At 36.7% G+C, this 13,470-nt stretch overlaps 1 protein-coding gene across 1 annotated transcript; it reads right to left on the bottom strand.

Moving 5' to 3' along the window:
* Positions 1-960: 960 nt before the first annotated feature.
* arih1 (ariadne ubiquitin-conjugating enzyme E2 binding protein homolog 1 (Drosophila)) lies at positions 961-13,172 on the bottom strand. Its single transcript, XM_005928781.3, has 14 exons — positions 12,719-13,172; positions 9,485-9,552; positions 9,231-9,378; positions 8,042-8,134; positions 7,143-7,198; positions 5,657-5,723; positions 5,343-5,449; positions 5,207-5,249; positions 5,003-5,074; positions 4,556-4,686; positions 4,139-4,196; positions 3,457-3,717; positions 2,950-3,062; positions 961-2,866 (listed from the first exon to the last, which is right to left on the bottom strand). Exons 1-14 carry the CDS (start codon positions 13,004-13,006, stop codon positions 2,782-2,784), a joined length of 1,590 nt encoding a protein of 529 aa, XP_005928843.1. The 5' UTR covers positions 13,007-13,172; the 3' UTR covers positions 961-2,781.
* Between the last annotated feature and the right edge of the window lie 298 nt (positions 13,173-13,470).

Below are 13,470 nucleotides of genomic sequence, written 5' to 3'. Positions count from 1 at the left end.
ATGTTATTGTTTGGTGCTAAATATGGATAAGCTGTCAAAAATAATGCGTTCTGTGTCACACCTTCCATTTTAACACCATGCATTTGACGTTGAAACTCACAATTAGTAATCATGTTTGTCAGAACTGGTGTCTTTGTCCCCATCATGTGGCTGAAAATGTAACTCTTACATTCACACTATACTGTTAAAAATGCTCTTTATTTTAAAAATGCAATTCCAGGGATGGACTTGGTTTATACCAGTGACAGTACAACAGTGGAAGTCTTCATAATGACACACTTTCAAAACACCTCAGACAGTTAAATGAGTGGTGCTGCAAAAATAAAATCCCCCCCAAAAAAGAAACAAAAAAATGTTTCTAACATTTTGCACTTTAATATTTTCATGTAAAACAACTAACTCCACCCCCAAACATTTTTTACACTACCAAGACATCTTTAATAGTGCAAATTGAAGATATTTATAAAACTATTAAAAGTCTTTTGGATGTCAATTTAATGTGAGTAGCTGCTTCTGTTACTCCATCCGTTAAGCTGAGATGTTCATGAACTACTAGCAGACACAATGAAAACCCTGGAGAGCACATTAGCCTAATGAACAAAGCTACAGCTGGTGTTACTGCAAGACAGCTTGGAGAAAACAGCCCATCTTTTATCCATTCACCTTGTGTCATCATAAGTTTGGGATTTGAGAGAATTAAAATGACATAAAAACAAAACAAAACCACTTGATTGCTATATAACACTCTGAATAAACTAAAAAAAGTTTAAATTATTATTTAAAAGTTATCAAATTAATTCCATGTCATTTTGGAAGACACTCTGGCAAGGTCTGCAGAACACAACACTGCTTTTTAAAAAAAAAAAAAAAAAAAGGGGGGGAAATTAGTGACTCATGAATGTTAAGGTAATTAAGATGAGAGAAAACCTACTCTAATGACTCACACAGTACTCCAAAAAATTAGATTTGTCATGACATTTATTCAAATAAACAATACAGTTTATAATTTGCTAGGATAAAATAATGCGTTTGAACACATAAGAAGCATTTGGGAAAGAATTCCCCAAAGATCTGAAACTGGGGCAAAGGATGTGTTTCAGTGATGGCTGACACTTTGGTGTCATCTTCAGACTCGTATCACTGCCTGTATAATCGCGTCCCCTCCAGTCAGTCTTTCTGAAGACTGCCATATTTCAGAGAACAGATGAACAAGCATTTACAAGCAGAGAGCTTGACAACCAGAGCAACCACCGCATAGAGCAATGCAAAATCTTGAGGGGAACTGACATTTCAATGCCAAAACCTCAACACACGTGCGGAAAAAAAAAAAAAAAAAAAACCACACACAACAAAAAAATGCAGTCTTTAATGAAAAAGCATAACAGCTTTACAAAACACTCCTACAACCTTTAGAAGTTTGTCCCATCTCCCTCAGCTCCTTAAGGATCACATGTCCATCTGTGTAGGTCAATTAAAGCAATGTTCAGTCTCACTGCAAGGCAAGAGAGCTCCTGAATGGAGATGATGCCACTACCACCTCCATTCCAATATTCCCTGCAAGAGTGATGCAGATGCCTGACCCTGTTTGACAGTGATCGAGCCCAATTAGCAGCAGTGCAACGCCGCGCTGTCAGTACATTCCATTACCCTCTTTCAATTCTCAAGGTGCAAGCTGAGCTACCTCAAGCCACGTCAGGAAAGAGGGGGAGAGAAAAGAGAAAAAAAAAAAGAAAAAAAAAAAGAGGAGTGAATGTCACTCAGTTTGGCTCTTGCAAATAATTAGTAATGTTCTTAAATGTTAAACACCTCCAAAAACAACTAGGGGGGTACAACAAAAGGTTAGCATAGAGAGACACTGGGCCGGTGCGTTCTACCTCACCTCTGACCTGTAAAACTTTATCCTGCTCCTCTGTGCACTTTCACTGAGTCCTTTATGTGATTACCTGGAAACTAAAGCCAATTCTGTCAGTCTCCATGTTGAGTTACTGGTTAGGTATAACTTATGACTGCTCTGAAGGGACTGCAGATGACAGGACGAATATCTTATTGCCAAAGACCTCCAAACATCAACAGTCTGTGGAGAGTAGACAGACTCAACCTACATGGCAAAAGCACGGTAAAGAATAAATATTTGAAAATTATGCAAACACGTGCCACTCCTGCTCTTGAACTTCCATGCATATGGACTATTTACAAATTGAAAAATACAGACTCGCTATTTTGTTCTTTTTTATGTTTTTTTTTTCTTCCTTTTTCCCCCCCCCCCTGAAATGTATTTGCCCCTTTGCAATCAGCCTATCAACATTCAGCCACTCAGACAAGGATCTTTACCACATATTGCAGACATGGCCAGGACAATTAAAGCTGTGTTGAAAACATTTTCACACTGATGGGAAAACAAAAGTCAAAATCAAAACAGAGTAAAAGATTCGCAAAAAAAAAAAAAAAAAAAAAAAAAAAAAACACATGAGGAAAACAAGTTCAGGGGAGGTATTACAATACAAGCCAAAAGGATGTATTTGTTTAATATGGATCTTCTGCTTGTTCAACCCTCCACTCTGTTGCTAACAATACTGTAGTACACATTTTTTTATTACTCTACCCTTTATTTAAATATAATTTACTTTGAAGATTTTGTTAAACAAATCCAGAAAAAAAATGATGCAAAAGTGGTTTGTTTGCCAAAGGAGAGGCGGCAGAAGGCCTGTGCTGCCCTGTTAAATTGCATCAGCGCTCTAGTTTGTCAAGATACTCAAGAGTCCGTTGCATTGGGACGTGTTCTCAATCCTCAATGTACTCCCACAGGTCCTTCTCATAGCCTTCATGCACGTGCTGTAGCAGCACTCTTCGCCTGCTCTCACAGTATCTACAGACACAGGACAAATTTTAAGCTCCAAAACACACAAAGTCAGCCATGGCATGCACCAGTACAGTTCTTCCTTCACTGACCTGTACTTGTCTTGTACTTTTTGCTTGATGTCCTGCAAGGAATCCTGGGAGATGTCCCTCTCTAGGTAGCCTGACAGCACCTCGGTGGCATTTTCCAGGTCTGCCTGGTTGTTCTGATGAGTGATAATTGCATTATAATCAGATAAGCAACGTTCCACTATATAATAGAGCTAAAGGAACAAATGTCTAATCTATGAGAATTTCTAATAAAGTAATTTAAAAAAAAACAAAAAAAAAAAAACAGCTCTTCAGCACTTAGTTCATCCATGAAGATCAAAACTGTGTGAATGAAAGAGGGGGAGAGACGAACACAGCTTCCACAAAAGTCGAAAGCTAAAAGGTGTTACATCTGGGGTTGGTGAGGTGTCCAGTTTCGTTCGTATGCCATGTTGGATTCATTCATGCCCGCTGCAAATAATGCTACCAAAATTTTCCAGCACGATAGTAAATATCTCATATAAAAAAGGTACAATCACACTAGTGTATCTGAGCCAAAAACTGCCCTACCTCAAAAATAATGGACTGGTTGTTCTTCTTGAGGTAGAAGGCGAAGACATAAGTGAACATGAGTGTGGAGCGGCACTGGCACAGCACATCCACAGCCTTCTTCAGAAACTGCACCTCAATCCAGGACATGTTGTGCTGCTGCATTTCCTCCATCTTCTGCTTGACCTGAGCATAGAGCTTGTGCTCAAAGCGCAGACTCTGCATGTGGTTCATGTAGCGGTTGCAGTAGAACAGGTACCTCTGCAAGGCTGCCCTGGAGCGCTGCACACACACATACACACACAGCATGGACTTCCTTTATTGTGAGCACGCTCATCTTTACTTATAATAGACTGTCACTCTACTTTCTCGATGGGCACTGGAATATCAGAGACATATACTGAAATGTCTCAACTGTTTGTCAGGTCTGAATCATCATGTAATTATCAGCTTGCTGTACAATTCTTTATAAAACAATATCCAATATACAGATATATTTTAGTTATTGTAAACTATAGAAATGTCATGTTATTTATTTAATCATGGTTTTTCTCCTTCAAGAACAACTGTAATTCATTTTTAGATGTAAGCGTTAACTGGAACATAAACCATGCTTGGTACAACAGTTGAGGCTACTTGAGTTTATACATCTGGCAAATAGAATAACGTACAAAAATTTTGAAGCTTGAATATAACTGATTACCTCTTGAGCATCTCTGGCTGCCTTGGCATCATCTTCATTGTAGCGATTGCAGTTGTACCTGAAATATTAAAAATATATAACTGAGATGAAAAGAGTAATGTTCTTCTCTCTGATAAGCTATACTATGTGTGTTTAAGGTGGTCAAATTCACATTCATATGGCACTCTAACACAGAAAATCAGAATTTTAATCTCTACATCTTTTAGGGCCATTAAAAAAAAACAAAAAAAACAAACAAGTGATGATGGAGGAAGTAAGAAACCTGAGCTGTCATTTAAGTGTAGCGAAAAACAACAACAAAAAAAAAAAAAAAAAAAAAAAAAAAAGGTGGAAAAAGTCATCCCCCGTTCTGACATTTCCAGCAGACACTAAAACAAAAGACTCCACATAACAAGCATGTGAGCTAGCGATTCTCACCAGGCTGAGCCGTGTGGTTCCCATGGACCCAGACAGACCCAGCAGAACTCAGCTTTGCAGTTCTGGTTTCGACAAACCATATGATTGCAGCCACCATCTTTCTCAATGGTCACGTGGCATTTTGGACATTCCTGTGAATGAAATTACATTAATTCTATTTAAAAACAGTAATTCAAGGAAATGATTCATGCTATAGACTGAGAAAAAGGCTGCAGAAACAAACGAAGCAACAATGGGCAAGGCCCTGTAAAACTATAATTCATAGATATGCACTGATGATTGTAAACATTAATTGTCAACAACTGTCAGGTCTGTAAGGTGTGCACACTTTATGACAGGTTATGAGCACACAAATATGTGACAAAAATATAGGGACTTCAACATTGTTTAATCCTATTTAAACTTAATACATAACATGAGAGAAAAAAAACCCCTCAGAATCCACACCTTGGTATTTGCTGCAATCCAGTTTGAAGTTTCACTGTCATCATCACATTTTTTAATCCATTTTCTCAGCCACTGCAAACACGTTAAAATAGAAGGAAATGGATTCATGTATTGAATGCTAATCTTAATATTTTTCTTAAGTAGAAGCTGAATCCAAAGCATAATTTTTCTCTAAGGTAAGAAAATAATCTCCATTTCGCGCACCTTACACTTCACAGGATCATGCCAATTTTCTCCACAGTTGAAGCTGAAACAAAGGGAGCAATATCAAACACATTATTCAAAAACTGCAAATAAATTTACAAGAAAGGTTTTAAAATAATAAAAAATTCTCTCTTACCAGAATTGGCGTCCACACTTGCACCTCACTGGCTTGGCATCTGGGTACTGGACTTTGACAACATGATGGCAGTCTGGTGCAGGGCACCACTTTAACAGTCGATTGCACTAAAATGAGTAATGAGACAAATTAGACACAGAGGGCAGAAATAAGATTTTTGCTTTTCAAAGTAGTACACATATTCAGATTCACAAGACTTTATGTATCCCCAAGGGGCAATTAAGAGACAACCCAGCAGCTCACATTACGGATCAAAGTTTGATATTCAATCTCGAAATACTGTCAAGAAGAAGAAAAAAAAAAAGATCTCTTACCTCTACAAAACTATTTGTAATTAAATGCTGGTACTTCAACTTCACTTTTGAATCTGTTATGAGGCGCCTGTGGAAGCAGTCAAATAATATATTAGCCATCGTTACAAAACATGGGTGAGATCATCAAAAGATAGCATATTTTCTTGCGTAACGCTAAGTATTACTGTAAGCTGACATGTGAATATTATCTCATTATGAAGCATAATTCCGAAATAGAAAAGTACAAGTTCATATGCAAACTCTATTTGAATGCATGGCCTAAACTGATTACTGAAAATACAGTAAGGTCTCTTGGTAGCTGGTAATATCAGAATGTAGGTTAATACAATTACTGTCAGCTTAAGAGCTGGTACAAGAGATTAGCGTCCGTGCTTATTCAGGTATATTTCTTTGGGCTTTACACTGAACGTGAACAAAGCACAAAAAGGGTCAACTTCAAAGCCTTGTACTGATGGGTTTCTTTTACAAGGCAAAACAACAGGAAGAAATCCTTTTAACATATGGTTTCTATTCATACCAATATGTTAAAAATAAAAAGGAATCAATAAAGGATGTCTATATGGATTTAACTATATGACTGAAATGTGTGTATTTATAATTTTTACAAGCTTCTGGCTACAACTGCAAAATTAAACAGAATGTATTACATGAAAAAAAGAAAAAAAAAAGACTACAGTAGCTGCGAAAAGGGGAAGTGCTCTGACTGCATGAAGAGGACCATGGGAAACACTCCCTTGCTCTGACCACAGTAAATCCTTTTTTTCATGAGTTCTAATGACAATTTCAAATTATATCAAAAAAAATAAATAAATAAATAAATTTTTTTTATATACATATACATATACATAATACATGTAGCTACACTAGCACATCGATATGTATAACTATGATAATAATCAACCCATAACGATTAATAATAAAAATCAAATAATACTTTATTACTTATATCTATTATTTGACACACATACAACTAACAACTAAGCCCATACACACATACATACAAATACAATACACACATACATACATAATATAATACACACATATACAAAATACAATTAATACTAATACTATATATATATATATCTTAATATTAATAAATTATAAATACTTATAAAATATTCTTTTTTAATATGTTAATTAATTATGGTCTTAATTAGTGTCCACAAGGGCAACAAAGAAGGATACGCTTTCCCATATGACTAACAAACCGCTACAGCATGAGCATACAATGCCCCTTAACCAACCCTGGTGACATCTGGTTTCAAAAAGCTAAGATAATGATGGTGAATACACTCAGCTTCACAATGGGACTTCGATGATGTTATGGCGATTACGTTTCACCTGTATATGCAGTCTATGACCAGTAATGTTGTTTCTCGTCTTTTATTCATTTTAAATTCTTCTGGCATATATTTTACTTCTTATGCTATTCATTGAACAATGCCCAATATGTAACAACATAAAAAATATATGCACAGATACTCACATGACTGTGTTGTCATCAACCAAAATGTCACAGCTATGAGCAGGGCAAGAAATGGTCTGTAAAGGAAACACAGAAGGTAGATAATTAGAGAACCACCTTTTGAAATAGTAAAGGCGGTATCAAATAGCACCCTCTGCAATTTGTTTTGTTGGATCACAGTGGTAAAGAAGAGGAAGAGCAGCTGCCCTTTCTGATTTAACTTTTTTAGGCTTGCCCTGTGACAGTTACAAGAACACAAACTCTGTCTAAATGTCAAGTGAAGACAATGAAACCCCCAAAATTACAGCCACTGTGTCATTCTTTGAAGCTCTATCTGCAAGTTAAATGCGCTAAATGTATAAATTAAAAGGAGTGTATGGATGCGTGTCAATGACTGAATAGAATAGCTAACATAGAACTTGTCACAGTTTTTCAAAGTACTGTAAAATTGCAAAAGAGCAAGAAGACCAAACGACTCATCATGGGAGCGTCTGAAATTCTTAAACTAACATGAACAATTCAAATTATTGCAAAGATACAAAGAAAGAAATGTTGATGTTGCAGACATGAAATACTTCCAAGCAGAGGTGCTGACGCATGGTGTAACAAACAAAGAACAACAGCGTTGAACTGAACACACTATCCCACTGTCATGGATACACAGTTCAGCTTTTTGAGTTAGGATTACACTGATATCCAATCCTAATATCAAATGAGTTGATCTGTAAATTATACTGGTTGGATAGTGGCTACTAGTATCTGTATCTGCACATAGGCTGGTAAGCGAGAAGGTAGACGAGAACTGCTGAGGACTCTTGGTGCCCTCTTACTGTTGATTAAGAGAAAACGGACATTGCCACTTGTTGCATAAAAGTCACAAGTTCTATTCTAAATAAATCTTAAAATTTTGAAGTAGATACCTGTCCCATTCCTTCTTCAATTATTTTGGTCGTCAGATAATCTCCCCAACACTGCATGCAGAACTTGTGTCCACACTCCAGGCCTGTAAAATACTGTTAAACAAACAGTATCAACAAAAAGCAGATAGTTTATAATTTGGAATGAAACACACAAGGTATGAAAAAATTAGTAACCAAGTAGGAAAAGCCTTCAGAGGCCAGTGAAAACCATTCCAAGAAAAACATCACCTGCATTTTACACTGTTTTAACAACCTGATTGAAATAACACTGAAATGTGTGCTCCAAATGATAATATTCTAAATTCAGACAGTTATGGTAATCCATAGTTCTGACATCACATCATCTTAACTGAAGAACTAAACATGATGATGTGTGCCTTTTATTTACGGATCCATTTTCATCTTAACATTAAACCCTTTCCACCCAGGAGGTTCCTTTACCAATTTTTTAAAACACCAAGCACCTCTGTTTTGAGAAGACTGCAATGTGCACTGCATTAAATAAAGCAGTGCCTGGCATAACTGGTATAAAATAAATTTGGCATACAATATGTTGTTGGGAATTTTTTAGAATCCATTCAACAAAAGAAATGTAGTAGACAAGTGACATTTATGTTATTGAACAGCTTTATATTCAAAGAACAATTCTTTTACTAATATTGTTATTGGAGGACAGTTTTTATAAAACAGCTACTGAGTCCTTATGTATAGCTTTGATCAGAGAGATGTAAAAATGTAATTTGTTTTTCCCCCCTTGTATTTTTAATGTCACTCTGGCCTGATGACAGAGTCACCAAATCCAAGGTTGTTCATGGGGAGGAGCTATTACTGAATAAATGTGGCTGAAAAAAAAATGCTATTGTATGGGGGGGATAAGTTTGTATCTGTTTATAAAGATCTTATAACATGTATAAGAAACAGAAATCCTAGCAATTTATTTTCTTAGCTGTTGTAACCACCTTTTGTTATGTTAAATGACTTTTAGCAAAGCTTTTAACTAGTCTTTAAAATATAAAAAATAAAACCGGTTTCCCCATTTGTAACAAAACAGGATTACAATGTCCCTGCCTCTGATGATGCTCTCCTGTTGTTTCTCCACTTGCATTACAAAAGTTAAAAGTGTGCATTAAATTGCCTGACAACACATTAAGATAGTGGAGCTCCATGTTAGTGTCATTATGTGACTCACAGAGTTGGGGAAGTTCAGATAGCAGATCTGACATGGCATGTCCTGTGCCGATGATCTAGTGTTGATTGGAGGACGTATTCGGGGCTTCTTACTCGGGTTAATGACATGACACTCAGAGAAAAGCTTGTCCAGATTACCATCAAAATACCTGAATAGATTGAAATAAAATAAGCTTTTAGATACGCTCTGCTATGAACCTTTTGGTTGACACTTGTCAGGAAGTTAAAAATGGCCAAGAATTCAGAATTTCTTACCTTTCCATGAGCTTTTCTTTATCCCAGTTGAAGTGACTGAGAAGAATGCGTGTTATTGTTGCAGGATTCTAAAGGAACAAGAAATAGTTTGTGAGAAACATTTTTGATTTTTACTTGCAACTTCTACTAGTTTCAATGAGCTAGAGGGTCCAACGGTTGGCTTTCAGGCCTTTTCAGCTTTTAAAGCCTGATTAAAGATAAGTATTGAATTAGGAAGGTAAAGGTAATATATTCTATGGCAGGACATTAAACTATTTTGCACATTAGAAATAGGGTTAGAAAACATAAGCAAGTTCTCATATTTGATCTTGCTGTTCACCCATGTACATCAGTGAATGGACATAAAAACAGCTGCCCATTACACTAAATACAACACAAAGCAACTACAGCTTTACAAGTTATCACAAAATTAAATCATCACAATCTAAGGCCATAATAATAGACAATATATTTAGAAAAGTTTGTATTCATTACAGCTATTCAATGAAGCACACTCAGGCATGTATTCCTTTCTTATAACCACAGTAGCTGTTAAAGATGACACAACTGAGACAGTTTTTATTTTTTAAATAAACAAAAAGTTTTAGTCTTTAGAAGTCTGTATGCATATTACACTGGATGAAGCCAAATGTGGCACTTATGTCCCACTGATGTGACAATTGTGATTTCTGATGACTCAAACTAATAAATACCCTACAAAATGGATTTAATCATCATGCTTGATCATATATACCCAGTCCCATTTGTGGCTTAATATAAGGACTTTCCGTCCAAATTGCAGTTAGAGAGCCATAGATGCATAAACACCTATAAAAGTACTGTTTTTGTAGATCTTTTGCCTGGGGGGAAATAAAATAAAAATACAATTTCTAGGCTACTGAAGCCTACACATTGATAGGAAAGTGGTTTAAGTTGGGTAAAGAAAGGATGCAAGGATTCACCCACCAGATGAATCCTTGCAAAATCACCTCCATATCTGATGGAATTATGTTGCTAAATGTGTTCTTACCCACCCAAGAACTATATCATTTTTAGGAGCCATCCAGAAACACTTTACATTTCTTCCAAATAAAGTAATGCTAACTCACACCCTTGTCGGTAAATGGACCAGTCATGCTTTTGGCCATGTCACTCCCCACAAAGGCCTTTCAGAACCAGGAAAACCACTGGCTTACACCATCATTCTGAAAATACTTTGGAATTATAAAGCGTGTCAGGTTCAGAAACAGGTAGTATACACATAATTTGTTTGTTGTATTCTAAATGTGTAACAGGTATCTCACAAACTATCTGAAAATGTGGATGATGGTGTAACAGTAGCATAAAATGGACTATGTCCAGTGCCAAGGCTGTACAGTTTAGGGAAAGCACTAGGGATGATGAGGAACCTCTCTCCATGTACCTGTTAATACAAATATTTCTTATTATACTCCATTTACTATAGTTCAGGGATTAGAATAACTCTGTATTCTAATGTGAAATTACTGTAAGGTACTAAATTAGTGTTTAACCCAAGTTACAAACTGCTCTTTAAAAATGGGGAAAGCTATACCCTCAAACTACCCATATAACACATAATAATTAGTTGTTTGGAAAATATCTGTGAGATTTAGGAGACCACATGTATATGTTGCACATATGTGGCATCTCACTTGTCAAATATAAAGAAGTGAACAAAAATTAGTGTATTGTCTCCCTAGCCCAATGCCCATTTTACAATTTCAAAGAAAGTGGTCCAGGTTTGTACCAAATCCCACCTAACCCTGTAATGGACTGTTCATTGGCCCAGAAAAACAGCCCTGCTTGTATATCTCTACTTTGGTGCTCACCTTGGCGGAATAATAAAGTCAGGATACACCTTGAGATAACAAAAATCATAACATTGGAAAGGACTGACAACATATTTAGTATGTTCTGACTGTATTATGTACACCTAGCTAACACTAACACACCCTAAAACAGATATGCAAAACATACAACAATGATGATGGTATCTTTTATAAGGGCACTGATTCAATTTTACACTTCCTTTAGCTGTTATTCTTTGTGGTTCCACTGCAAAATGTTCTTCTAATTTATCTAACCACGTTGATATGAATGGGTTGGTCAAAAGATTAGTAGTACTTCTCAGTACCGATGACTAAAGTTGATGTAAACTTGACCACTATGAAGCCAATGCATGTTAATAAAGTACTGGTTTTTTGAAGCATATTCTACAAACGTCATATCAGAAGATCTATGTATGGATTAACTTTAAAGGCATTTGTTGGTGCTGCAAAGCCCTGAAAATGTAATAATTAAACATAAACAATATTTAACGGGGAAAAAAAAAATCACCGTGTTACTCGTTTTTGCTGTAGAAAAGAAACTGCCATGCGGCCGTAGGGTAGAAAAATAATATGTATCATTATTGGCCAATTTTAGTTTTTAGGCTTGTTTATATAGAAATCAACATAAAACTCCAACGCATTTTCTCAGATACCAAACTGGATGCTGAGTTATCAAGATCATTTTCCATTTTATTCTGAGCTCAAGTGAAGCTCTGTGAAAGGAAATGGAGGCCCAGGTTAACGCTAGCTTAAAGCGAAGAACTTCCCCCCGTTTCTTCATAAATTTCATTGAAAGCTATCGCAAAATTTAACTTTTTATGTTATTGGTAAAAAATGAAATTATCATAACCCGTTCTTTTACATAAGCGTAACTAAGCTAGCATCCCACTTGCTAACTTATCGCTGGCCAAGCCTTTGGGTCCAACGTTAAAATAACACTAAACGCAAGGTTTAGCTTTAGAAATGCAAAATTTCTGAAAACCCAAGTTTCAGTTAACATCTCAACGCACACTATCTGTCGTCTAGCAGGAGCTGGCACTTAACACCATCCTGGTCTAGAGCTTTTGCTGTAAGATGCTATGTAGCCAGCGAGCTAACATTAGCTTAGCAAGCGTTGCTGCCAACTTAGGGATGGGACTACTTCCTGGATGAAAAGTCCTAATGGAAATTTTTACCTTCACATATATAAGAAAATTTTTCATGTCTTCATTTTAACTACCAAGTTCCATAGTGCAATTATCTTATATATATGTAAGTTTAGTTTTCCATAAATCTCATCATTGTTCTCAAACTGTCAACTATAACAAGTATACTACTGGAAGGCTAATGGTTTAGCTAATATCCACGGCCTGTTTTTACGCTAGGACCCCGATCTTTCCTGATGCTGTCATACCAAAATACCTACCTGGATGACCTCGTTGACCTCCCTAATACACTCGACCATATGCTGGAGGATCTGCTCGGCAGTCAAAACTTCGAAACGGTAGTCTTCCTCCTCTTCCTCGCCCGGGCCGTGGCCTCCTCCGCCAGTCTCACCGCACTCATCTCGCTCCCCGCCGGCCACCACGGGATCGACCAACTCCACCTCCCCGAGCTCCAGGGTGTCGTCGTCGGGTTCCTCTTCATTGCTGTCCTCGCTACATTCCTCCTCGTCTTCGTCGTATTCATAGTTATAACCCTCGTCTGAGTCCATTCCTAGCGCGGTTATCAGCAAGTGACAAGCACACCTAAAGGTCTATAGCGTATGAAACGTTGATCCGAGCCCGTTTTTCAGCTGCGGCGAAAATAACAACAAAACGTCGCCGCTGCTGCTAAGCCAACAAAGAGACACAGCGTCACCAACTGACGACTGCCTTACGTCAGACAAGCAGGGCAAGAACGGATGTAAAAACATTTAATATAACAAACTTTTGCTTTAACCTAAATGTTTATAAAAAAAAAAACAACAACAACAACTAATTCAAATAAGTACGAATTTGGAAAATTTTCATTTATAATTGAAGAGTCACATCAAATGCAAACGGAAAATACTTTCGTTCTCATAAATGAAGGCTAGTAACAGAAAAAAGATATAACGTGAGTTGTTTATAATTTTAAGCAGTGATTGCATGTGTGTGTGTGTTTGTGTGTGTTTTATATACCAAAACAGAGTTATAA

This window comes from Haplochromis burtoni, unplaced genomic scaffold (assembly GCF_018398535.1).
Source record: "Haplochromis burtoni strain Fernald_Lab_line unplaced genomic scaffold, NCSU_Asbu1 Contig_114, whole genome shotgun sequence".
NCBI classification, from domain to species: domain Eukaryota; kingdom Metazoa; phylum Chordata; class Actinopteri; order Cichliformes; family Cichlidae; genus Haplochromis; species Haplochromis burtoni.
Note: the sequence above shows the minus strand (reverse complement) of the source record. Positions and strands in the feature narration are given on the sequence as shown.